The sequence below is a fragment of the Lissotriton helveticus genome, chromosome 4_1 (genome assembly GCF_964261635.1).
Source record: "Lissotriton helveticus chromosome 4_1, aLisHel1.1, whole genome shotgun sequence".
In the NCBI taxonomy this organism is placed as follows: Eukaryota; Metazoa; Chordata; class Amphibia; order Caudata; family Salamandridae; genus Lissotriton; species Lissotriton helveticus.
Genome location: NC_136063.1, coordinates 2106611315 through 2106638078, shown reverse-complemented (window position 1 = coordinate 2106638078; position 26764 = coordinate 2106611315). Strand labels below are relative to the sequence as shown.

At 46.0% G+C, this 26764-nt stretch overlaps 1 protein-coding gene across 1 annotated transcript in view; it reads right to left on the bottom strand.

Annotated features, from left to right (window-relative positions):
* COL4A5 (collagen type IV alpha 5 chain) overlaps positions 1-26764 on the bottom strand; it is a 433650-nt gene that overhangs the window by 3016 nt on the left and 403870 nt on the right. Inside the window, exons 47-50 of the mRNA XM_078688785.1 lie at positions 23801-24013; positions 19579-19756; positions 18910-19024; positions 18529-18701 (exon numbers count right to left, since the gene is read on the bottom strand). Of these exons, the coding sequence (XP_078544911.1) occupies positions 18529-18701; positions 18910-19024; positions 19579-19756; positions 23801-24013 (679 nt within the window). The remainder of the gene's footprint in view (positions 1-18528; positions 18702-18909; positions 19025-19578; positions 19757-23800; positions 24014-26764) is intronic.

Here is a 26764-nt window from a genome sequence, read left to right as displayed (position 1 = left end):
ATACTATAATCGCTGCTCCTTCCTAAATTTCTCAAACCTCCAGTTTAGGATAAATTGGTGTCTTGTCCATTCATTAGTCAATATTCCAAACTTGCAGAAAGTTGCTTATTGTGTAAATGCTGTGACATATCCTTGCATTCACCTTCTCTAGGAACACACTGACCAAAATATTGTTCCGAAAGAACACATTTCTTACTTTCGGTAATGCTCTTTCTGGTGGATACCCTATCTAACCACAGATTTTGCATCTTCAGAATACCGCAGGGCACCAGACTGGGTTTAGAGAATTTTTCTGAAATGCTCCTGTGCACTGATAGAGGCCCCGTGTGACTGCAATGACTGTACCACCTTGGAAGTGATGGAATGGAGCTGCATGTTTCACCCCTGAATGCTAACAAACAAGTCATTTACCTTCGCTATTGCTCTTTCTGGTAGATTATCTATCTAACTGCAGATTACTCACCTTTAAAATGTTCCGCAGATGCCACATTGGGCCCGAACATTTTGCCAGCAGTGCTCCAGCCCATGGCTAGGTTGCCTAATGTGTCTCTTCATTGGCCTCCCATCTCTGAATATTGACATCATATTCTTGCTTGACTTGCAGCGCCCTCGGACAGGGAGCTCTAAACAGGGCCCAAATTATGGAGATGCACATTTGCACCAATAATTGCTTTGATGGTAAAAAAGAGGTCCCTCCACAGAATAGGTAGGGGGAGGGCAATGAGGATTCTGTTGTTAGATACAGTATCTAGTAGAAAGAACGTTATCAAAGGTAAGTAAATTGTGCTTCTGATGGATACTTCTACTGCATATTCCAAGGTTTATGAGACTGTGGAGTAGGCTCAGACTAAAATGTACTGCAGAACCAAACAGCCGAAAAGCCATTGCTGTTAGACCTGACTATCACAGCACTAGTGGTTCGTAAATGTGTGCACAGATGCCCATGTTGTGGCCTGACAGATGTCAACAACAGTCACTCCATGTGCCACCGCAGTGGCAGCCGCCTTGGGCTGGTGGAGTCAGCCCTTAGTCCTTCCAGAAGCAATTTCTTGGCCAAATTATAGCAGTTCTTAATGCAGAGGACTATCCAGCTTCAAAAAGTCCCTTTCTGCATAGTCTTGTATTTCTTTCCCTCTGACAGCCTCATAAAAATCTGATTGTCCTTCCGATGGTCTTTGGTAGAAGTGATGCATATCCTTAAGGCTCTTTTGGGATCCAGCAAATGGGAGTCTTTCCGCCTCTTTCGAGGGATGAGGCTTGCCCAACTTAAAAAAGAGTCACGACCTTTGGAAAAAATTGCATTTTGTCTGGAAAAAAGGTGGTTCAAGTTGGCTACACTGAGAAAGCTTGGAGATCACTCATTCCGTCCGAGGAGAGGGAAGGAGGTACGAGGACGCTGATGCCCAAACCCAAACACCCCCAGTTTGTTAACACACACTCGGCTATCACCTTGCATCTCACGGGTTTGACGCCAGAGCGAGGAGGATACATCTGTTTTCCCGAGCCTCCAAACTTCTGAGCCTGACGCCGGACGCAGGACGCTGAAATGGAGTGAAAGAGGGTGAGCGAGCCGGTTGGCCTCCAGGCGCCCACAGCGCCCGCAGCTTATAACCTTCGCTGCGTTGCAGCTGCGGAGACTACCAAATGTTTCCCCCTGCTTTGTGTACTGTTTGAGAGAGAGGTGGGGACCAGGCTGGGAGCAGGGGAGAGAGCTCCCACAGGCATTTCTCTACTCCAATTGGTACAGGAACAGGAGCAGAGAAAAGGACTCTGCACTTCACTTCACTTTTCATTTCATTCAATTTTTCACCATGTGAGAGAGGAGGACTCTGCATTTCGGAAGTGACCCTGCACTTCACTTATTTGATACTTTTATACTTTCTCTTGAGAGGGAGGTGGATACCACGAATGACAGTAGTCCCTTAAGCATTTTCCAAGCATTTACCTCTCCATACTGGTGCAAAATAAGAGCAGCGAGAAGGACTGCATTAACTCTTCAAAAGCTTAAAGCTTAAAGCTTAAACCTACCTGTGCTTATTTGTCCCTGCGGAGCCCTCCTGCCTTGGGGTTCGTAACGGGGGTGCGAGGACGCGCTGTGCTGCCCTCTCTGGTCTCCCCCGCCGCCGCTGCCTTCCATCACCTGTGCGCGGCCGCTGAGGGGGGTGACCACATCTCCCAGGGCTCCTTGCTGATGCTGACGCCGCCCACGCACTGATTTCGTGCCAGGTGGCGCACAAAAGGACACCGGAGTTCCCGCGTCGCAGGACACACGCGGGCGTCACCGGGCTAAGCCCGGGCAAAGGGCGGGGCGTCTGTGACCGCAGGAGGCTGGGCTGGACCACGGAATTAACATTATTTACTTCCTAATGTACGTTCATGCCCGTAACACGTTTCATTCTGAACTGGAAAAATGTTTGGCATATAATTAACTGGCACTATCGAGCAGTTTTATATTGGTGCCGCTCGCAGCCACAGACTTGGCTTGAGACCCTGGGCATTTTGTTCTTTGCTCGGAGCCTGCATCTGGGAACCGTGAACCGCTTGGAATCTTCACCAGCACGCCTACAGGGGACGGGACTGCGAGACCCAGGATCCAACGCGCATTGACAACGCAGCGAACCTGGTGTCTCTTCCGGCCCCCTCACGCCACTACAACTGCTCACCAGAGCTAAGCCCGGGCAAAGGGCGGGCCGTTTTGTGGCCGAAGGAGGCTGGGCTGGGGCTACCCCCTTGTGCCCTCCCTTCCCAGTGCTCTGCAACGTTCCTTCGCAGCTAACATCACTTGGTGGGTCATTCTTCATGGCTACTACTCCTGAAATAGCCGCATTGCCATCAGAAGGGGGAAATAGTAAAGGTACTCTAGAAAATTATTTTAAAAAACCTCCCCCTGATAAAGACAAGGAGAACTTACTGGCTGATCGTAGGGCGGAGCGACGTCGCTCAATCGAATGTATTAAGAGTAAACCTCCCTCAACTCCACTATCTCAGACTAACTCTCCTGGTATAGGTTTGGTCTTAGAAAACGAGGACCCCCTATCTACTCAGGGTATTCCAGCACTCCTGCGAGAAACATCCCCATCACAAGATGTCTCCAACAATATGGATACAACCGTTATATTACTTCCTAGTAACTCAAGTATGGGGTCAGAAGCTATATCCGATACTCCGCAAGTAGTGATGGTGACTACAAAAACCAAACCTAAGAAACCGGAGGCGCCCAAAGTGCATGGTCCGCCACGGAACAAAAGACGAAGGAGGGGTGGTGTTCAACAAAGAGGCAAGATCAGTCATATTGATTTTGGTAAAGGTGCTAAGGCAAGAGCTATACTCGCTCCTCCACCAAAAGACACTACAATATCTGATTTAACCCAAACGATTCCTCAAGCATTATCGCCGACCCCTACACTAACTGCTTTGACTTCTGGCCAAGAATTTTTTAGGGATCGTACACCTAACGAACAGTCATCTGTCCTTTCTCTAGTTTCCATTGAACGCCTGTTTAGGTCATTTACGGTACCTATCCTAGAAAGACTGAAGAGGATAGAGCAACGGATGGAACATTTAGAATTGGCTATTACCAACAAAGTCGGACTTCCTAAGGATATAGCTAATTCAGCTTCACCCCATATAGCCGTAGTGCCTACTTCTAATCCTGCTACCCAAAAAGACTTACATCCACCTAGTAATTCTGTGAGCCGAATGCAACAGGGGGTTGATCGTGATATATTTGCCCATCAATCTGCCTCACACGTCCCTAAGGTAACTTCGAAGGGGGGGAATACAGCTGCTATAAGAAACAAGTCGGAGGTAAGAGGGAGGGCGTCCCCAAATAGAGCAGAACACCGTAGAGCCTGTCAAGTTGAACTACCTCCAGAAGCAGTCCCCTATGTAGTTGTGCTCACGGGTGTCCCCATATTAGAGGATGACAGGAGAGGGCCCCATCCAGTTAAAAAATAAAACCATGCATTGGCTCACCCAGAATAGGCCACTCCCTGGTTATATCAACGGTGAAATTGTGCATGTGCGTCGCCTCCCTTGGCTTGGGAGTCGAGAGAAAGACATCAAGGGCGACCTAATAGTTGTAAACTTCAGGGATCCGGGTGCGGTCAGATACATCCTGAATTGGATGCCAGGGAACACCAGTAAGACAATTGTGCCCTGTGATTTGACGTACTTGTACCTGAGAGCCCTGGTGGCCCCTATAATGTGTCCCTGGGTCCCCTCTGGTCCAATGATCAATCAATCTATGAATTTTAGCAACCAGTATCTGCCGCTTGTGCACAAACCCATGGCTCCAAAAAATGCCTTCGGTGGGATACTGTGCCCTACAGGGGCTATAGTAACAGCTTTAGGGGGAGGGATCATCCACATAGTACGAGGGATATGGATCACCTGCTTCCATTTACCCCATTGGAAGTTACTAACAGATTTGAAGCCCTTTCGGGCCTTGATGGCTGCGAATGACGGTTGGGGTCCCCAGATACTATATTTCCGTTAAAAAGGATCAATGACACTAAAGAGAACCTAACCCCCTATAACCAACTTTTGGTTCCTGTTCACACAGTAGTTGCAGCTAGCACAGAGGTTACCCAACAGAATATGGGTTACAATAACTTATCTCCAGATCCGAATGATAGGATTAATCTTATGCACTCTAAATCCCTGATACCCCGTGACCCCATTTATTTATTTATTTATTTATAGGTTTGTATAGCGCTAGAATCACTCCTACAGGAGTATCTCTGCGCTTTTGACCAGGGATCAGCAGCATATTAACAGTGAGGGGATGAGTTAGACTTCATTTTTAAAAAGAACTGTTTTTAAAAGTTTGCGGAAAGTCAGATGTTCTTTACATTGTCTTAAGGCCAAAGGTAACTTGTTCCACAACTTAGGGCCAGTAACAGACAAGGCTCTGCCTCCATGTCTTACTTTTTTTATGTGGGGGACCACCAGAAGGAGATTACTACTAGATCTAAGAGACCGTACTGGAGCATAAGGAATAAATTTCCGTTCCAGATAGATAGGTCCCTCAGAGTTTAGACATTTGTGGATCAAACAACATATTTTAAATTTGACCCTCTGTCGTATTGGAAGCCAGTGTAGGCGGTTCAGGAGAGGTTTAGAAGCAGTTCTCGGAGGGGCATTCAGAACTAGGCGAGCCGCCGTGTTCTGGATCACCTGCAGCTTATCCAACACACCCTCATTGGCTGATAATAGTAAACCGTTACAGTAGTCAATCCGGCTGAGGATCAACGCTTGAACAAGCGTTTTCCTTACTGCGTCGGGTAAAAGCGGGAAGACCTTACGGAGAAGTCCAATGGTGTGGAAGCAGATCCCTGATATGTAATTGGTGTGCTGTTTAAATGACAGGTCATGATCGAGTCTGACTCCCAGATTCTTCACAACCTGTTTAGGTTCAGGGACTGCTCCAAGCTCCGACGGCCACCATTCGGGAGTCCAGAGTATTTTCGCGTCTCCAAATAACATGATCTCAGTCTTGGTGACATTGCATTGGAGGTAGTTGGTAGCCATCCATTTTGCCACCTCTTTCATGCCTGTCAAAAAGGAGTTTCTGACCTCAGTGGTGAGAGTTTTAAAGGGGAACAGGAGCTGTGTGTCATCAGCGTAAGATATGGGAATAAAGCCATATCTACGCAAAACTCCTGCCAGGGGTGCCACATAGATATTAAAGAGAGTAGGGCTCAAGCATGAGCCCTGTGGCACCCCTTTAGATATCTCTGTTTCCACTGAGCGGTATGCACCCATGGTGACTCTCTGGGTGCGGCCAGTTAGAAAACTCTTTAGCCAGTCAAGAGCCTTGTTCTGGATGCCAGCGTTCGACAACCGTTGCGTCAGGATGGTATGAGACACGGTGTCGAACGCTGCTGATAGGTCTAATAGCACCAGGATGACTGAAAGGCCCTTGTCCTGGTAGGCATGGAGATCATCAGTAACAGACAAGAGAGTGGATTCTGTACTGTACTTGGGGCGGAAACCCGATTGGGATTCATCCAGGGCTTTTACCAGTTCCACATGTGCTGATAGGTGGTGGTTAACATGTTTCTCTATAATTTTTCCCACAAAGGGTAGCAGGGAAATGGGCCTAAGATTAGTCAGGTCAGACCACAATAGGGCAGTATTCTTCCTTATGGGTCTGACAAGCGCCCTTTTCCAATTTTTGGGGACAGCACCTGAGATGAGTGAAATATTTACCAGTTCACAGATCGTTGGGCATAGAAGTTCATTAAGTGTGGGCATTAGTTTGGCAGGTATAGTATCCTCAGGACTGCCGCTTTTAATTTGTTTTAAAAGATCCGATGTTCCTTTCAAGGATATCGGGGGAAAGACATCCAGGGAATGTGTAGCAGGTGTGCATTCTACAGGATCAAGGGGAGATTCTGTAGTGGTCAATGAGGCTTGGTTGGTCAAGATAATTTTTTCATAAATTGTGTTGATCTTATTAGCGAAGAAACATGAAGTGTCTTCACACAGTTGTTGAGAAGTCATATCAGGGGCTTCACAAGCTTGAGGTTTGACAAAAGTCTGTAAGATCTGAAAGAGAACTCTTGGAGAATTTCCGGCCTCTTGTATTTGGGATGCAATGTAAGATTTCCTAGCACCACGGATTTCTTTGTGATATGAAGATAGAGCACACCAATATTTTTCCTTATCCTCCACAAGATGCGAGGTTCTCCATCTCTTTCAACCCCATTCAACCCCAGGATCTGAAACCCCATGAATCTAGATTCTCCCACAATAATCCATACACCTTTTCCATACTATTTTAGAATGTAGCGGGTTTACGCTCAAAATCCAACCTGCAACCATGGTTGGATACGATAAACGCACATCAAGTAGTATGTTTGCAGGAAACATGGTCAACTGACCCGATTCATCTCTTGGGTTTCAAAACATTTTATGTCTCGGCGTCCCCAGGTGTGTTTGGCAGACCCAAGGGAGGTTTAGTAATTTATGTAACCAACAATCTCTTTCCCTCACATATAGTGGAACTGAAGGGCGAATAAAGTTATCAAATCCTCGAAGTGTCTTTTAATATGTGTATAACGCATCTCCTGGTTAATTTTTATAATAATTTGGACTCCACTAACTGTGTGAGGATTCTAAATGAAATTACAGCCTTCTTGACCGCTCAGCGGATTAAGAATCTGTCTTCTTCTCTCTATGTCATTAGGGGGGGGATTTTAACATTCCACTGTGTAAAAATTGTAAAAATGGTAATTGTGGGTTACTAGATGAACGTGGTTTTTCTCTGTCTCATTTTGTCCATACATTGACTGGCAATTGTCTAAATGAATGTCTCTTTTCCCTAGAGTTGTACTTTGCTAATGAATTGACCGATCCTCCGATCGATTTCTCGCCAACTTTCCATGGGAGAGGGCTGTCGAGTACTATAGACTTTATACTGTCTTCCCAGAGCATGAAAGGACAAATGGTAAATTTCAAAACAGGCTTGAATACTGTTAGTGACCACTTCCCAAATAGTTTAGTGGTGCTACCAAAAAACGTACCCCTCAGTCCCGTAACTAATAGTCTGTTAACCCAACAAACCCTGACTATGGACAAAACGAATGGCTTTTCTGTAAAATGGGCTAAGACGGACCCGACAGAAATGACCAGAAAAATTTTAACTAAAGCACTTCCATGGGTACAAAAATGTTTGGCGTTAGATTCCCCCCCACTGCAGGTTATTACTAGCTTCCAAGAAATTACCAGAACCATTAGAGAGGAGCTTATCCGTAAACAGACATCTAAAAAGCCAACATCTAACGGATGGTTTAATTCTCACTGCCGTAAAGCCCTTTCTAACTTAAAGGCGGCCCTCCGGAAAACAGTGCGAAATAAAATCGAAATAGCCAATCTAAGAAAGCAGTATAACCTTGCCTTACTAAATCGCAGGAAAGACATTAAGAGTAATCTATGGGCCCAACTCCACGAGAGCTGTCTAAGTAAAGATAGTGCCATGTTTTGGCGAGTAGTTAAATCTCCATTCCTGGCTGACTCATCCGCCGCGAGACATTTAGATGTCGCGGTGACGGCTGATGAGTGGGTCTCCCACTTCTCCAAAATTTTTGATGGTAAGCCAACTGAGACCAGTAAGGAGGGCGCAGTCATGGGTGGTCAACCTCTGGACAAAATCAACCCGATAAATCTCCTTTTTGACCACAAAGAGATCATTAAAGCCCTGACAGCTTCTAAAACAGGGAAGGCCCCAGGCCCTGACGGGGTTAGATATTTAGGTCCATAATCTCGATCTTTGGTCCCCCCTGATTACCCAGGTTCTAGCGGCAGTCACATCTGCCGGCTTAATTGACTCCTGGTCTACATCTATATTGCTTCCAATCTTTAAGAAGGGTGACCGCAACGACCCCGCCTGTTACAGGCCTATCTCCCTTCTGGATTCCCTGGGAAAAGTTGCAGGCCGGTTGATACTGGAGCGCCTTCAAGATTGGGCGACCACAAATAACATCGTGACCGACCTGCAATATGGGTTCCAGGAGGGCCTCGGCACAGTGGAGCAGGCCTTGAATCTTTCCCTCTTGATAGGGAAATACACCGAAGCCAAAAAGTCCAATCTGTTCCTGGTGTACGTGGACCTTAGCGCAGTATTCAACTGCGTCCAGCATTCTAGACTTTGGACCATACTTGGGGATCTGGGGGTAGACCCCCGCTCGTTACTTTTCTCCGTGAACTCTATTCAGACGCCACTGCTCGCGTCAGGTATGGAGTAAACGGAGAATTATCCCCCGCATTTAACATCACAAAAGGGGTTAGACAGGGCTGTGTGCTGGCTCCCTTCCTGTTTAACTTATATACCAAAGGCCTTGAGGTGGCCATGCTCGAAGGGAGCCAGGACCTCCCAATGATAGCCCATCGCCCAATTCCGGTGCTACTATACGCTGATGACTCCGTAATTTTAGCCAGACAACTGAACCAACAACAAAACCAATTCAACAAATACTGTCAATTTATGGGTGCATTAGGCCTAAAAGTAAATGCGAAAAAGACCTTTGTTATGCACCTTGGTCCCAGGGTACATAAACCAAAGAGTATTTATAATGACAAAGTGAGGTTGGAATGTACCAAGGTATATCCCTACTTGGGTATCTTAGTGGACGATAATTTAAGTTGGAGACCGGCTATGAACAGCAAAAAACTTCTTTTTCAGCGAGCAACTTCGGCTTTAGTCTCTTTTTCGAGAAAGTTGGGTAAACCGGCCCCACCAGAATTGTTAAAAATCTATTATGCAAAATGCCATTCTGTAGCCGTCTATGGAGCCGGGGTCTGGGAACACTCAAACATCGACTCCCTCCAGATCATAGAGAATGGGTTTTTAAAATATTTGCTGGCGGTACCACAAAGCGCCCCAAATTACGCATGCCACATAGAACTGGGTGTAGACTATCTCATAGATACCATAAGGTCCCAACCCATCCTTCTGTGGCACCGTATCTGGACAAAGACCCAATGTCACTTGACACGCTCACTAATTACAGACTGTCTGGGCTTAGATAGATGGAATAAAATACCCTGGCTAACATATGTTAGCAATTTTTTTAGAGACCTGGACCGTTCTTTCTACTTTCATGACCCTTCCTGTTTAGCCGATATCAGTAGGAAAGATTTAAAAAAGTTATGCTCAACCCACTTGAGAGAACTACGTCTATCTCAAGAAATTAATAAATATTCCAACATCCAAATTTTGACAGTACAGATTGTCCCGGGTATCCAAGCATACCTAACCTACCACCTCACCTCATATGAAAAATACCTATTAACGAGGTTCCGTTTTGATTCTTTTTTTCGTATTGTTACATTTCCTAAAAAACAGGACTGGTCTCCCACTCTTATAAAGTGCCCGTGTGATGGAATATCCTCACAATCAACAATGCACGTCACTTTCTTTTGCAGATACTATGTCTTCGCCCGTAAGCGTTGGATTGTGCCTCTCTTACGCACATTAGGTATGAGATCCTGTCATCCGGCCTACTTGGCTTTGAAATGTTTGGACTCAGAATATGCCGCTAAATGCGTAGCCTGTTTTTTAAAATCCTGTTTAAAATATCGTTCTAATCTTGACTGATTAATTATATTACATCAATGTCTTTTTTCCAAACTGACTTGTCATCTACACGCATTAACCATGGAAATGTTAATTTTAATTAGCCGTTCTATTTTTCCGTCTTTGTTTGTTTTTCTTAATTATAATGAGATGTTTTATATGTACGGTTTTTGCACTTTTTGTGGTTTCAAAAGTTTTGTAAACCGAATAAAAGTTTTATGACTGACTGACACTCATGTGACGAATTAAAGTGATTGTAATGAGGGAGACAGTTTTCATAGTCAGAAGATGCAACACGCAGCTGGGCATTGGCTCAAGGAGGGTGCACATGAGGAACGTCAAGACCAAATTAAGATCCCACTGGAGCATTGCAAATGGTTTGGGAGGGAACAGGTGTGTCAAACCTTTAAAAATCTCATCACAACAGGTGATTTTAACAAGCACAGTTGGACTGGTAACCGCAAAAAGCCAATAAATAACCTTCAATGGTGCCCACTGCAAGCCCGTGCTGGGGCAAAGACTACAAAACCTCCAACAATTTGCCTGTAACTGGCCTGTGTCACGGACTGCAACCCAGGCCACAAATGTATTCCAGCGCCCGTAGTGTAGAGGGATGCTGCACAGCAAGGATACAAATCATAACCTCAGAATGCAGATGAAATGCTGTCAAATGCTGCCGTTTAATCTCCATGCATAGAGGTGTAGATTGTATAGACCCAGGTGCAGAGCCCAGCCCTGCTGCTGCAACAGAAGATCCTCCTGAAGCAGTAACCTGATTGAAGGACAGATGCTTATGTACAGAAGTTACGGGTACTACACTCTTCTGGGACAATCTGGAGCCACTAGGATGACTTGGACCTGGTTGTTCTTGATATTCTCCAAATCTCCGGGCAGGATAGGCAGAGGTGGAAAGGTTTACAGGAGTCCCATGCTCCACTCTTATTGGATCTAGCCAGGGTTCTCCTCATTATTGAAAGATGGCCTGTGCCACCTTGAGGTGTAGCCACCATTCTTGATCTGTCAGGCAATGTTGTTTGAGCTCATTTGCCCTGGAGTTCAACGATCCGAATAGGTGGCTCGCAATTAGGGAGATGACCTGACACCCAAACGAACTCCAGAGGCATAGAGCCTGTTTGGTATAGGACCCGGGATGTAACTTCACCATTTTTGTTGTAATACCACATGGCAGTGATATTATCTACTAGAATCCAAACTAAAGTCCCCTTCATGAATGGTAGTAAGGCCTTCAAAGTCAAACGAATGGCCCGCAGCACCCACTGCTGTGGAATTGGGTTTCCGCCGAGACTAGAGACATCTGATTTCCACCTCTCCCAGATGACCTTCCAATCCAACAGCGATGCATTGATCACACTGTCGGCTCTTGGTGGGGAAGGGCGAGGAGTCTGTGGCTGGTCCAACTAGGGGTCGTGCAACCACCATTGCAAATCGTTTACAGTCTCCTCTGAAACCTGGATGGAATCCAACAGGTTTCAGAGATGGGCTCACTAAGACTTCGAGTCCACTGCCGAGCCTGCACATGTCACCTGGCATTGCTGAAAAGCAGGATGCAGGTGGCCAATAGGCTAAGAAGCCTCAGAACCATTCTCACTGAGACCCAGGATTGAGGCTCTTGATCGTGAACTCCAACAGTGTCAGGAGGTTGGTCGTCACATGATGGTGGATTATTACTGACTTTGGTGAGCTTGCCTTCAACAGCCAGTTCTTGAGGTAGGGGAGTAGTTCTCCATTACTTTCGTGAACACCTAAGTGACACTGGTGAGGTCGAAGGGGAGCACTTCTAATCGAAAATGCCCCGGCCCTCCTCTGAACCACAGGTAACGCCAGTGATACTGCAGAATAAGCACATTAAAATATGCATCCTGCAGGTCAAAGCCACCGTCCAGTGGCTCAGATCCAGGACAAATAAAACCTGGGCCAGTCCGAGTATTTTGAATTTGTCCTTTCATAGGAAGGTGTCAAAAGGGCAGAGATCCAAAATATAGCCCGAAGCCCTCCATCCTTCAATGACATGAGGAAATAGCAGGAGTAACAACCACTCCCTCTCTATGGGCCTCTGTGTAACAAGATGGACAAGTGTTCTTCTGAAAGCGGCTCTGATGTATGCGGAATATGCAGCCAGTCAGAACGAAATGGAAGAGCATAGCCGCAATGAACAAATTGGATGACCTATCTGTCAGATGTAATAGTTTGCCAACCTTGGAGAAAATATTTGATTGTGCATAGATCATCCTAGTAAGCAACTTGCATTGACTGACCTTAAAGCTAGGCTGGTTGAAGAAAACATGTGTTTCCCAATTTACCTCAATTCACTGTCTGGAGGTCGGGGAGGGACTGTAGGAAATGAGTCCGAATTTGGCTTCCTGGTGGAACCCTAGATCACTAGACCCTCTGGAACAAGGTTGCCTGGTGTCAGTCTGCCTGTTTGCTGGAGAGCTAGAGAAAGGCTCGGACCCGATCCCCATCAATGTATAAGCTAGGGCTTTCGTGAATGGCAGTAAGGGCTCAGAGGAAGCCTGCCCAGGCTCTTGAACCGTGGTACTCATAGTATGGCTCGAGGGCCGCCAGCGGCCCGGCAGCCTTTCATTGGAGGCCCGCGGACCTTGCCTTGGAGTTTCTAAGTTTCAAGTAAGACCGGCAGTAAACACAGAAGATGACTGCAAGAGCATACGTTGTGAATACATATTAAATAGGCATCCCCTACGTATGCTCCTTCGGCTGTCTTCTGTGTTTACTGCCGGCCTCTGTAAGGTCATGGCACTGTGGGACTGCTTCCCAAAAGGCCCTTTAAAAGTCAGCTGTTGGGCGGATGAGGTGGAAGATCGTATATCGCTGTACGCAGCTGATATCCTATTGTATCTGTCATCCCCGTACAAATCTATTAGTGTGGTCTTAGATATATTTACAAACTTTGGTAAATATAATTGGCACAAATCAGTCCTGTTCATGCTGACAGGGGAGGTGCCTCGCCTCCCACCACAATGTGCAATATCGGTAGCAACGGATGGCTTCCGATACCTGGGGATCTTTATTACCGCGGACCCAACCTGTTTCAATGATTCAAATTTGCCCCCGCCTTTGGCCAGACTGCGTACGGATGTGAAACACTGGAGGACTCTGCCACTAACATTGGTGGGGACAGCGGCATTGTTTAAGATGTTAGCCCTTGCCCGATTTCTTTATGTCCTCCAGAATTGCCCCCACAATTTATTTTATTTATTTTGAAAGTTTTATATAGCGCGAACAAGATCTTTGCAGATATCAGAGCACTTTACGAAGGCAAGGGCTAAGAACAGGAGAGTGCCGAACAGGCATTTGGGCATAGCGTAATTGTAGGTAATAAGTGAGTGGTAGGGTAGGTACACGAGGGAGCATAGTCAGGCAGGTAAGTCAGTAATACAAAAAGTACAAATAAGAGGGAGCATAGACAATCAGGTAAGTCGATGATACAAGTAATACAAATGGGCAGAGAGATCAAACAAGTAGTACAGATCGACGCAGAGTCTTAAAAGGTCCAAAGTAATAGTTCAAGTGTATTTAGCCATGAGGATAGCTTTTACTTCTTTCTTAAAAAGAGGAGTTGAGGAGATGAGCCTGGTTTCAGGAGGGAGTGAGTTCCAGATCCTGGGCGCCATTCCTGAGAAGGAGCGTTTGTAAGTTTTTTCCTTCCGGAATCTTCGAGGCTTCAGCAGAAGATTGTTTGTGCTTCTGGTGGTTCTGGAGCCGCCAGAGATTGTCAGCTTCTGAGTGAGGTAGACGGGTGAGTTCAGGTGTACAGCCTTGTGCGTCATGCAGGCAATTTTCAGATGTATTCTGGCTTCAAAAGGCAGCCAGTTCAGGGATTTAAAGTCAGGGGAAATATGTGAGTGTTTTTTAGATCCAGTGATGAGTCTCGCTGCCGCGTTTAGCGAAGCTCTTAGGGGTGCAGTTGTAGTTAGGGGGAGACCGCAGAGGGCGATGCTGCCGTAGTCTATGTGAGGGATGACTAGTGCTTGTACTGCAGTTTGGAAGTCTTTGGCTGGGAGGAAGGGTTTAAGTTTCCTCAAGTATGTCCCAGACTCATACTTTAAAGCGGTAGAGAGTGAGATCACCACATTGCTGTGGGATGGGAGAGCCCCGAGAATTGCTAGGCAGAAACTGACAAAAGGGTGGTACGATGGGGGCATAGCCCTTCCTGACTTACAACAGTACTACTGGGCGTCACAGCTGGTGGCACTTAACCATTGGCTATACTACCCCCCGGATGACCCGGCATATGCCTGGATAGATACCAAACTGACCGCTCGGGATATCTAGGGGCTCTCTACACTTCAGATAAGAAGAACCAAACACACGTTGGACATCTGGCGTATAGTTACAGCTCGACTAGGTTGGGCTGGCACTCTCTCGCTGGCCACGCCAACGTGGTTTACTCAGAAGCTGGGAAGATTGGGGTACTACCCTGGATTTGATAAGTGGGACCTCATAGGGATATCCACAGTGGGAGATCTGGTCAAAAAAGGGACTATTCTGACCTTTAGAGAGCTCCAGGAAAAGTATCAGCTAGCCCAGGGAGAATCATATAGATATTTACAAATAAGACACTAATTACATACAGCCTTTCCGTCCACCGCAGATATACCGGAGTCGTCGCCGCTGGAAGATCGCCTACTCAATGGACCCCTTAGATCTAAGGCAATATCCTTAATCTACAAGAAATTAAGCAATAACCTCCTGGATACCTTTCTGAAACTCAGGGATCGCTGGCAAGTGGATATAGGCTCTCTTGAGGATGAGGACTGGCAGAAGGCGCTAATGTCCCCGCGTGAGGCGGCCATACCTCAGAGGTTTCGTTTGATCCAACTTAAAATACTTCACCGGTCATATATCACTGGGATAATATTAGCCAAAATAGGGACCAAGCCGGATGACGGATGTATAAAAGGCTGTAGTCAACGGGCCACATACTACCATTCTCTGTGGATATGCCCCAAGATACGCCCACTATGGGTGGGAGCGACGACTCACAAGATTAAGGCCCTGGGTAAAGACATAACACTAACACCTCAACTTGGGCTACTAAACATCTGGGAGGCCACTGACTTAACGGAGATCGAACAACAGTTCACAACACTGGGGTACACACTGGTGAAGAGGGAAGTAGCCAAGGGTTGGGAAGATCAAAGCCCACCCCGTGTCACTCTATGGATCCGGGAAATGGACAGATGCATGTTGACAGAGGTCTATAAGGCGAGGGGCTGCCCTAAGAAATGAGACAGGAAATGGTCACACTGGAACAAATACAGGGGGGACCTGTGTATCTCACCCACGGTTGAAATGGAACTGCTTAGACAGGAGAGGCTGATAGGAGATGCATCCTAAGTAACCTTGAATGATGTTGAACCGGAATATTTGATGGTAATGTGCAATATGTCGTTCAATCATGTACTGTACTTCTGATTTTCATTCAAGAAACAAAGTTAAAAAAAAAAAGTCAGCTGTTAGCGCTTTCACAGGTGACTTTTAAAAAGGCATTTTGGGAAGCATCCTGTTTGGACACAGATACACAGATGCACAGACAGAGACACAGGGACACACAGAGAAACAGAGACACACAGACACAAAGACAGAGACACACAGACAGAGACACAGAGGCACACAGACAGACAGAGACACACAGGCACAAAGACAGACACCCAGACAGAGACACGGACAGACAGACACACAGACAAAGACACACAGACACAGAGCACACAGACACAAATAGACACACAGACACACAGACAGAGACACACAGAGACACAGACACACAGACAGAGACACACAGAGACACACAGACAGAGACACAGAGATGTACAGACAGAGACGGACAGAGACAGACAGACACACAGACAGAGAAACACACACAGACAGAGACACACATACAGACAGAGACACACAGACACAGAGCCACAGAGAGACAGAGACACACAGAGACACACAGACAGAGACACAGAGATGTACAGACAGAGACGGACAGAGACAGACAGACACACAGACAGAGAAACACACACAGACAGAGACACACATACAGACAGAGACACACACACACACACACACACACACACACACACACAGACAGATACACAGACAGAGACACAGAGAGAGACACACAGACAGACATACAGACACACACAAACACAGAGCCACACAGACAGAGACACAGACACAGATTCACAGAGACACACAGACAGAGACAAACAGACAGAGACACAGAGACACGCATATAGAGACACAGAGACACACAGAGACACTCAGACAGATAGACAGACAATCAGGAGACAGACGTGTGTATGGTGGCTCAGTGGACTAATGTGTCCACTGCAGGTGCCTGTGTTGAACCTCTTGATCACAGGTTTTTTTTTGCTCTAGCCCCGCCCGCCCCACTGACCCCGCCCCCACTGGTGCGGCCCTCGGCCACAAACCACACTGTAAATTTGGCCTTGAGGGAAAGTTTGTGAGTACCCATGCTCTAGAACTTCAGTAGGAACATTTTTCCTGATCTCCACAGAAGGAACCTCAGGGGCACGTCTAACCACTATGTCAAAGGAACCACTTTCTTCCATTAGTGACACATTTCGGAGGGGAATATTAACCCGGTATCAGGGGAAACATCAAGCCCACTGACCCCCTTTAAAATCATGTATAAATTGTCATCATCATAATGTGGGTGAAAATTATCCCCATCGTCTCTGTTGTCATCTCCTAGTGGTGGCAAATTCTAATCAGAATCGGAACTGAAGGGCTGATGGATTAACTGAGGATGCGCCAGTTATTGTGCGCCGCAGCTCCGCCACCCATGGTGCGCCCCATTTACAATGCGGCGCACCATGGGGCAAAAACGGCACAGATGCGTGACGCATCTGTGCCGTAAAGGCGGCGCATTGCTGGAGTTGCGTCGCAAGCGCGACGCAGCTCCAGCAATGCTCTGGGGGGCCGTTTCTGTCCAATGCTGCGTCAATCCTTACGCCTGCTTCAAGCAGGCGCAAGGTTTTGACGCAGCATTGGCCTAAAAGTGACTGAGTGAAATCTTGTAGATTTCACTCAGCCACTTTTAGGAGTTGTTCCTGCGCAGGAACGCCCCCCCATGCGCCGGAACACCTCCTTATGGCGCAGGCCTTTACAACGTGACGCATCTGCCAGCTGCGTCACATTGTAAATACCCCACACCATGGCGCATCTTTTGCGCCGCTGCTGCATCACAAAAATGATGCAACGCCGGCGTAAAAGAGGTGCAAGGGGCTTGTAAATCTTCCCCTTAACCCTTGGACTGCCCCCTCCTATTTGCCCCTTCACTTACTTGGAAATGTGTAACTTTTTTAACGTATTTCTAATCACCATACACTTCCTGTGAGACTTCGCTTACACCAACACACAGCTTTAAAAGCAAGTGCAGAGACAGAACTGAAAAAACAGTTCGCCAAACAGGTTATTGTGTACCTCTTTTCATGGCCACAGAGGGGGGACTTAGAGGAAACAAGTGCTTGCTTGTTTAACTCATAACACACCAATTATCCCGACTATGTACATTGATAAAAACACGTTCGACAAACACTGGACCCAGGACTTTCAAAAATAAATAACCATCTGTCAAAACAAGCAGATCATTTTCCACTTGTAATGGAAACTCAGTAGCTGCTGGTAATTAAACATGACAGGATAGCAGGCTTTCAGCCAGCTGCTGCTGACAATATTGTGCAGCAGAAACAAAATAATCATACTTGGGCAAAAAGAAGGGAACGCAAAAATGACTCACAACAACACAGGAAAACAGCCAGCACAGTTTGATCTACAAATATTTTCAAGTCCATAACAGATAAGGTAGAGTAAATACTGAGCTTGGCTGAGATATGAATATGCATATAGTAAGTCACAGCTGCAATGTTGTGACCATTTCTGAACCATCAATGAATGTTTTAACCACATCGATGCTGATGACGGAACCGCTCCGTCATCAGCCGCGGTGGCGCTGTGCTGATGACGGAGCGGTTTCGTCATGGCCCGCCCGACGCGCCTGCGCGGCGCCTTCTATTGAGCTGACGGAGCCATGACGGAACCGCTCCGTCATCAGCACAGCTCACCCGAGGCTGGTGACGGAGCGGTTCCGTCACCAGCGTGTGAGCGCCGCGCGGCCTTAGCCTTAGCGAAATAGCCGCCGCAGCGAAGGTGTTAAATGTCAAAGTTAGAGCAGCAGATTACACTGCAATTAAAAACACCTACACAGAATTAATTGTAACTTGATGATGTATGTTGTACCACTTTCACATACATCAACAGGGGAAGGTCGTAAATAAACAGCGCAGTGTGAAATTAGGTAGAGACCCTGCTTTACGCTTACTAAGTATGGCATGCGCAGCCCATTGCCCCATCTTGTTAAGTATGACCAGAGTTAGATAGCCAGTTCTACTTACCTAAACATTTCCGACATCTCCACCGTTGCCAACCAGAAACTATACGAGTTTGCATAGTAATTGCAGGTTCCCCGACCATGACATTCAATAAATGGAGCCGAGCGGAATTCCTCGAGGCAGGATCCTGGTGACGCCAAGGCTTGTCCAGACCCTTCTGCGCCTGCGCTGGTGTGCTGGAATAAATAAATGGAAAATAAAAAAAGATAGTGCTGTAAGGCAAGACGCTTTCAAAGTGTGCTAAGTACAGAAGTGCTGAAGTACTTGTACAGTTTGAGAATTTAGAACAATGTACATTATGTGCAGGAGTGAGTAAGACCCTGTAGTAGTTACTAGTAGGCGTGTGATACACAGGTTGAAAGGGAAGGAAGCACTGGTCCATACCATCATAAAGGAGTAACCAATCCAGAGAGAGTACCATCCTTGGGGACAGGATGGGATTTGGATGGTCTGACTGTGTATGGCTATCACCATAGCCGGGGCCTCACACACCGCGCACCTGGAGAAGAGAAAGCGAACAACAAGAAGAGAAGACAGTCAATAAATGATAATCGAAAAGGATCACCTCACTTGAAGAAACTCTTTGAAAACAATAGAGAGCTTGGAGATTGGAAATCCTGTCTACCAGGGGACTCCCACCAGCCATCCTGTGGCACACACTGAATGCAACAGGAAGTCAAGGTAGGGGCAGTGGGGGGGGAGTGTCGTCGGGGTCGCTTCATCTACAGTCAAAACTATTTACTAAGGCCTAAGGCTTACTAGGACCTGTAGCACAAACAATAAAAGGCTCAAAGAACAAGGTAACTGAAGATGTGTTTGTTAATACAATTGAATTGAAATGGGGATGGTTTCATGTGTAAGGGTGACAAGCAATGTTGCTGTAATGCAGCCTCTGCAAATTCTTTGGTATAGAAGGGAGTGCACTGTCTCCCTTGTTCATACTGTCCAAGGCTTCACATACACCAAGCAACGTCTGTCTGCCCCCCAAAAACAGAACAGTGTTGTGAAACAAACAACTCTGAACAGACACCTGGTCAACAAGACGGCACTCACCGACTGATGAATGGCTGGATGTTTTTCCCGTTTAGTGGCTCCATGCTCTGCGGCATTGGCTCCGGTGTAGACAGCCAATAGGAATAATCATTACGTGAAGCAAAATTGCACACATTATTAATGTTGCAGAACATAAAGGGCATGGTGCTGAAGCGGCGGAGACAACTGCCTGCTGTGCCTATGGGGTAAAAAACAAATACAATCTTTTAGAGAGAAACCCTGTGCTTTAACTAAATATCAGCTCTGCGGCTATTATCTTCATGCTTTCCATTTAATTTCATCAGCACTTTACCTGAGGGGCACGGATGTGGATTACGCAAGTAGTGTGAGATGATGCAAAACTCAAAGGCAGCCTTAGGAGCCACAGCAAATTAAAGTGCTACTCAAGGTCCTCCATCTTGGATAGGGCAGTCCCCCATTGAAACAGCAAGGCATTGTGTGCCTCTCTCTCTCCCTCCATCCCTCCCTCCCTCCCTCGTGTACATGCTCTTAATGCTGCCCATAAAATATCCTCCTCTCGCAGACACCCCGTGCCAAGGCTTCCCAGTGGCAAAGGCATAGCCAAGGCAGTCGTAAAAGTACCAGTGGGCCAGAACCCTTTGCCCAAGTCACAATCTAACCACCGCTAAAGTGGAAACACAGGACCAGGAGTCAGTGTCCCAGTTGACACGTGCAGCATAAAGAACAGGCTGCTTATATTGTAAAAAAACGTAATTTGAACATGATAATCAGGACATACAGAGCCATTCTTTATAGGACGAAGTATCAACCACCCCCATATACAATGGCAGCACATGTATGTTCCAACACCTATCCCTTTACTGTGCTTCATGACACCAAACCTTTGTTTACAATGCTCTGCTAGTCATGTGAACTGTTACTAGATCACACTGTATTCTGTGTCTCTATTCAAGTTAATCTTTTTGTCCCATGATGAATCGTACGTTTTTAATGTCTTATGCTCAGAAGCCACCATATTCTGTACATTTGCTACATATGTAGGGCAATCTATCCTTATGAGAGACTTGAATACATTTTATTCATCTGTATCAAACATAGCTGAATTACATTAGGCACTGATTCTACAGATAATGCTAATTTCTTAAAATTTGTTGCCTTTTGCAGGGAGACAATAATAGAACAATACTTATTTTATAGGTATGTATAGCACAGATCTCATTGGTCAAACGTGAAGGAATGTGCACATGCTGTCACCTAAAGGGGAGACCTATGCCCCTATTTGAACTTTAATGCATTCTGGAACAGAGGTGAGAGCATGAATATTGTTGATTATTTTTTGGACTCTCAACACGTGACATTATAGATTGTTCTTCAATGGGTTTACTAGCATTGGCTATAGGTGACAAAATAGTTCTACTATCATTTTGCATACAGTCACGTGAAGCATTATCAGAGGATTACTTGCACAGACCAGTCTGTCAATTGATTACACTGAAAACACGAATCCCTTAAAAAACCCTGCCTCTGTATAGTCAGAAAATTAAGATACCTGACAACACCAACCCCTCTATACCTTTACAGCAAACTCTTCAACACTGCTACACTCAATAACAATAGCACAGTGTAACAATCACTGACTTAAAGTGAATCTTACCTACTCAAACATGACACCTTAAAAGCCAACTCTGAAACCCCAAATTTTCCCCATATCCTACAGTGGAAAAAAGACTGACAACAAACCAGGCCTGCTCTTCTTCACTGAAAACTCTCAGGACTGGCTGGGCAATTTAAAATCTTCACAGACAACCACTAAACACACAGACTGGGACTGACCTCTTTTGCCACATATTCAGATACATGGCATCTCTCCAACTCTATATGTGTGTAAAAGAATAGAACTATATTGGCACAAAGTAAAGACACCAGCCAAAAGGTACTCAAAAGAATGTTCCCAGATGTAAAACATCCAAACACAAACTCTAATCGACCTTTACATTCCTCCAGTCAGTGTCATCATAATGAAAGCACCGCCACATACCCCGCCTCAAGAACATGTCCAACCGCTATTCTGCCAATTGTAGACAAGGGCAGCGCATTCCAAAAAAGCACATAAGTCTGAATTCCACCGGCTACACTATATACATTATAAGTCAACAGCGAATGAGGCCTTAGTGCCACCAGAATACCCAAATAGCGGAACTTGTCTGTCTCACACTAAATTCTCATCTGCGGGAGTGCCACCACCAGAACCATGGACAGCCGTGCCAGCGGGAACAATAATTCCTTTTCATGTTTAACAGATAGCCCCGAGGTCTCCCCGAACTTGCCTCGTAATGGAATGTTGAGGTTGCCTTAAATAAAGGAGGATTTCATCCGCATATAGTGACAACACATGCATATTGTTCGCCGCCCTCATACCCCATTCCGCCAATACCCCCTGAGATGAATGACCAACGGCTCCACCGCCAGGGCAAACAATAGCGGGGCACCCTCGTCTGGCCACCCCTTTAACTGATTTGAAAAATATTTGGAAAATCTAACATGAAATACGGACTGATGCAATTTTACCATGGATTATGTCCAGAACAGCCCTGTTTGTAGCAGAGTTTAATGCCAACACAACTGACATTAAACGCCTCCTGGCACGTTGAAACAACAAATACCCTCATGTTCCCGAGTTAGTAAGTGAAGGTTACATTTTGTAATTTAATTTAAAGCTATATCAGCGTCCCAACATGATAGGTATAAACCGTAGGCAAATGCATGTGTGTTAAGAACAAATTAGTAAACTTGGAGGTATTTTAAAGCTGGCAGATCAGTGGGGCTCCTGTCTATTTAAAGGATGAGAACCACATTGGTTATCAGTAAAGATCAGTATATTTGAATCATTCCTAGATTTTAAAAATTCAGTGTTACATGTTTATTCTGCTAATAGTCCTGAATGCATCGAAGCACAACAGCATCTTCATTAAGCAGTGAGATGGTTCAATTTCATGAAATTGCCACAAACACAAAAATTTACGTTTCAGCAACATACCCCAACAAGTCGACACGGAAATCTGCACAGGTTCGAAGAAAAAAGCCTCTTTTAATCTTAGCTCCTCTCCCTGCAGTCCACGTTACACAAAGTACTGTGACAAGACCTTAAGAGGGGGAGCCCGGTAAATGATGTCACAATAGGTTGCAAAACCCAAGCTGACATCATCAAACAAAAGAAAATTCTGGAATTTCTATGGGAATGATGTCACAATAGGTCTCAAAGCCGAAGCCGACGTCATCAAACAAAGGAAAATGTGGGAATTCCTACGTGATTGCTAGCAATGCCGGACTGGGTAAAGAGAACTCTTTTCTCTACACAGATTGGTCCCTTTAAGACCCATGAATTACTACAAAGAATCCCAGCAAAATGCTCCTGTTCGCGATGACAAATGCGGACATAAGGGTTCTGTCACCAAGGAGGTTACATGATTAGAGCTGGCACTTTGTAAAGGAAGACAAAATGACTTCATTAATATATACATGCTACTGTGGTTTCTCGCAGGTTGACAGACCTACAATGAGCTGAGAACTGACAAAGGACAATGTGACTGTGAAAGTAAGTCATTCTGTCATGCCCGTCTTTAAATTACAGGCACTGGAAATAGCAATAAGAAAGCCAGTTTCATAAACATGAATGCATTTTAGGGAGTGCTTGAAATCTTATCTTCGGGTTCAAGGGCACATATAACTAATAATCTCATCTGCTCCTCCACCTCCAACAATCTCTCAAATATTCAACTAAAAAATCCTAACTTTCCTCCAAGTTTTAAAACTGCAGCAGTGCTGCCACCATTATATAGCATGTGAAATAACAATGCAACACAAACAAAAAATAACAAAACTAATGCATGTACTACAACAGTATATAAACACACAATGTAACAATGCAACTTAAAATTGCATTGTTATACATAGCAATTAACGCTTCTACAACTGCATAAAACACACAACACAAGATAACATACAACAATAAGAATAAGTGCAAGCTATTACTTAGCAAGCAAATTGTGTTTCATTTTTTTGTAAAAGTCCACTCCAACTAAATTTCTACCGCTTTCCGAGGAGCAAACGATATATGACCCACTTATAGGAATGCTGTACAGTTGGGTACATTCCTAGGTACTGGCAAGGTCATTTCTACCATCAAAACCAAATTTAGGACTCAAAATAAAACATGAAAATTCTTGTCACCCTGGTAGAATGAGCTCATGTGGCAACTCACCCAAGTCTTGGCCGTGTGCCCTCTCGTTCCCCTGCACATACAGGAGTGAATAGCCATCGTAGATTCGCGACGTTCCTAGCGGGCATGGCGGAGTGTCTGTACTTTGACTGTGTCGAGTTATTAGGAAGCCGTGGGCGACTGAACCTGATCCTGGTGGGCCTGGAAGACCTTGCAAGCCATCTGGCCCTGGCGGTCCTGGAATGCCTCTGTTACCTGTTGACACACAATTGAGAATATGAATGACAATTTGGTACTGAGAAACAAACAAATCAATTAGAAAAACATCACAGTCCCAAGACTTTGCCTCAACACTCTATGCCTATATTCTCTTTATTTTACTTTGGCATATTTAAACATATGTTTTTACATTAACTTTTTCGAAAAAAAAATATTAAAAACATGATTATTCTAGGATTGTAGAATGGGGATTTTCCACATTTGCATGTTCTAAAGAAATCGGAGATATTTGTTTTCAATACAATGAGAGGCGCATGCCTAGAGAGAGAGACTGCACAGAGTGGAGACCGGAGTAGGTAATATGTATGGGCGTTCCTTTTGATGAATGTGTGTTTACAAAGGACCCGCCTCCTAATAATAATAATAATAATAAAGATATTTGTAAAGCGCTATGGCTGCGCCATCTCGGCGTGTCCCCGCGCAGCGAGAGCAATACTAGCCAGGCACTGTGACTGAGCCACATCAGAGACCAGCACCCAACTCACCTTTGGAACAGGTGAGTTTTTAACATACACCGAAACTTAGTTTCCGATTGTTGGAGGCGAAGACTGAGCGGGAGTTTATTCCAGCTTGTGGCGGCCATCACTCTAAAAGAGCGACCTCCCATTTTAGCCCTCTTAAAACGGTGGGTCACCAACGTGCCCATTCCGCAAGACCGCAGCGCTCTCCTCGGCTCATACCTTGTGATCAAATCAGTAAGGTATGGAGGAGCCTTCTGCCATAGGATACGGTGACATATCAGGAGGGCCTTAAACAGTATCCTTTCCTTTACTGGAAGCCAGTGGAGGGTCGCCAATGCGTCTCTGGATGTCGCTCTCCTAGGTAGTCTAAGCACTAGACGTGCCGCTGCGTTTTGTAATACCTGAAGCCGCCCTATACTTTTGCTGGAAGCTCCCAAGAAGAGGACATTCCCGTAATCAAGCCAGGATGTTAACAGGGCCTGGGTCATCGTGCGTCTAGCCTCCAAGGGGAGTAGGTCCAAGGTTTTATTCAGGATCTTAAGCACCCCAAAACAGTTCCCCACCAACCGCCCAATATGTGCCTCATAGGAAAGTGTGGGATCTACCCAAATCCCTAGGTTTTCAGCTTCCGTACACGGGGTAGGTGCTGTACCCAGACAGCTTGGCCACCAGTCGCATGTCCAATTGAGTTGATCACCACCGACCACCAGCACCTCCGTCTTTGAGCCGTTCAGCTTTAGGCAGTGGTTATCCATCCACACTGCTAAGGCCTGCATACATGCTCTAAAGTTGTCGGCTCCACCTGACGGTGCCTGGGAGAGGGTGAGCAGCAGTTGAGTATCGTCGGCGTAGGATACTATCTCTACACCAAACGATTGAACCACAGCTGCAAGGGGGGCCATGTATAAGTTAAATAAGGTATGGCTCAAGGCCGAGCCCTGCGGCACCCCCTGTTCCAGTGCCATTTCCACAGATTGAAACGAGCCTCTCTGGACCTGGAAACTTCTGCCAGTCAGGAAGGATTTTAACCAGCCGAGCGCCCGACCCGTCACACCTCCCCTGTTCAGACACTGTAGCAAGGTGATATGTGCTACAGTGTCGAACGCTGCACTTAGGTCAAGCATGACCAGTGCCATGGTGTGACCTGCGTCAGCGCCCTGCCGTAGCGTCTCTGTGGCACGCAGTAAGGCAGTTTTGGTCGAATATCCTGCCCGAAACCCCGACTGGGAAGGATGAAGGAGTTTGGCCTCCTCCACAAACGCCATCAATTGTGAGTTCACTATTTTTTCAGCTACCTTCACAGTATATGGCAGCAAGGAAATCGGTCTCAGATTGTCTAAAACTGCATGGCTTATGTTGGCCTTTTTCCTTATCGGTAGAACGATAGCCTTCTTCCAGCTCAGCGGAAGCATCTGGGTGCTAAATGAAGTTTCAAGGACATAGCGAATGTATGGTTCTAAAACCTCTAAGCTCTCTCCCACCACTCTAGGGGGGCTGGATCACGAGGAGATCCTGACTTCACACTAAGGCATGTTCTTACAAGCTCCTTAGATGTAGGTACTGTGAAGCACTCCAGCCTACTGTCAGAGTCAAAGTACTCAGCCTCCCTCATTTCTACAAAGGTCTCCCCACTTGCAGGACAGCTGGAGAAGGAGCTATACATTTTACGCACCTTTCTAGCAAAGAATTCTGCCACTCTGTTACATTCCATGAAAGAGTCCGACTCAGGCGCATTGGAGCTGGAAACCGCTGAGATCTTATAAATTTTAAAAAGCTCTCTAGCGGAGCATTCTGCCTCACTGATTCTAGTTTTGTAATGAAGGGCCTTTGCTTCTCTCACCTTTCTTTGATAGCCCCTCTGGGCAACTCTATAATAATTTTTCCTAAGAGTGTCAAAGTCCCTTCGCCAGCTTCTTTCCAGCTTCTTACACTCCGACCTGAGTGACTGCAGGTCTGACGTATACCATGGGGCAGATTTTCTAGCTCTCTTCCCTTGCTTAGCGGTATACAATGGCGCTACTGCATTCAGGGTTTCAAGGATACGGGCTTCCAGATTTAAATTGGAGCTTTCACTATCCGCTCCTCCCGGCATCCCCCCAATGCGTAGCTTCTCATTAAATACAGACTGGGAGAAGTTCTTCCACTTTCGGTGGGGATAGCTGTTATCACCCCCCCTCAGGATATCTTCAGCCCCAGTGATACAGATATCAAAAGGAACCAGAAATTGGTCAGTCCAAGGGAGCGGACTTGGGGCTCTCGTCATTAT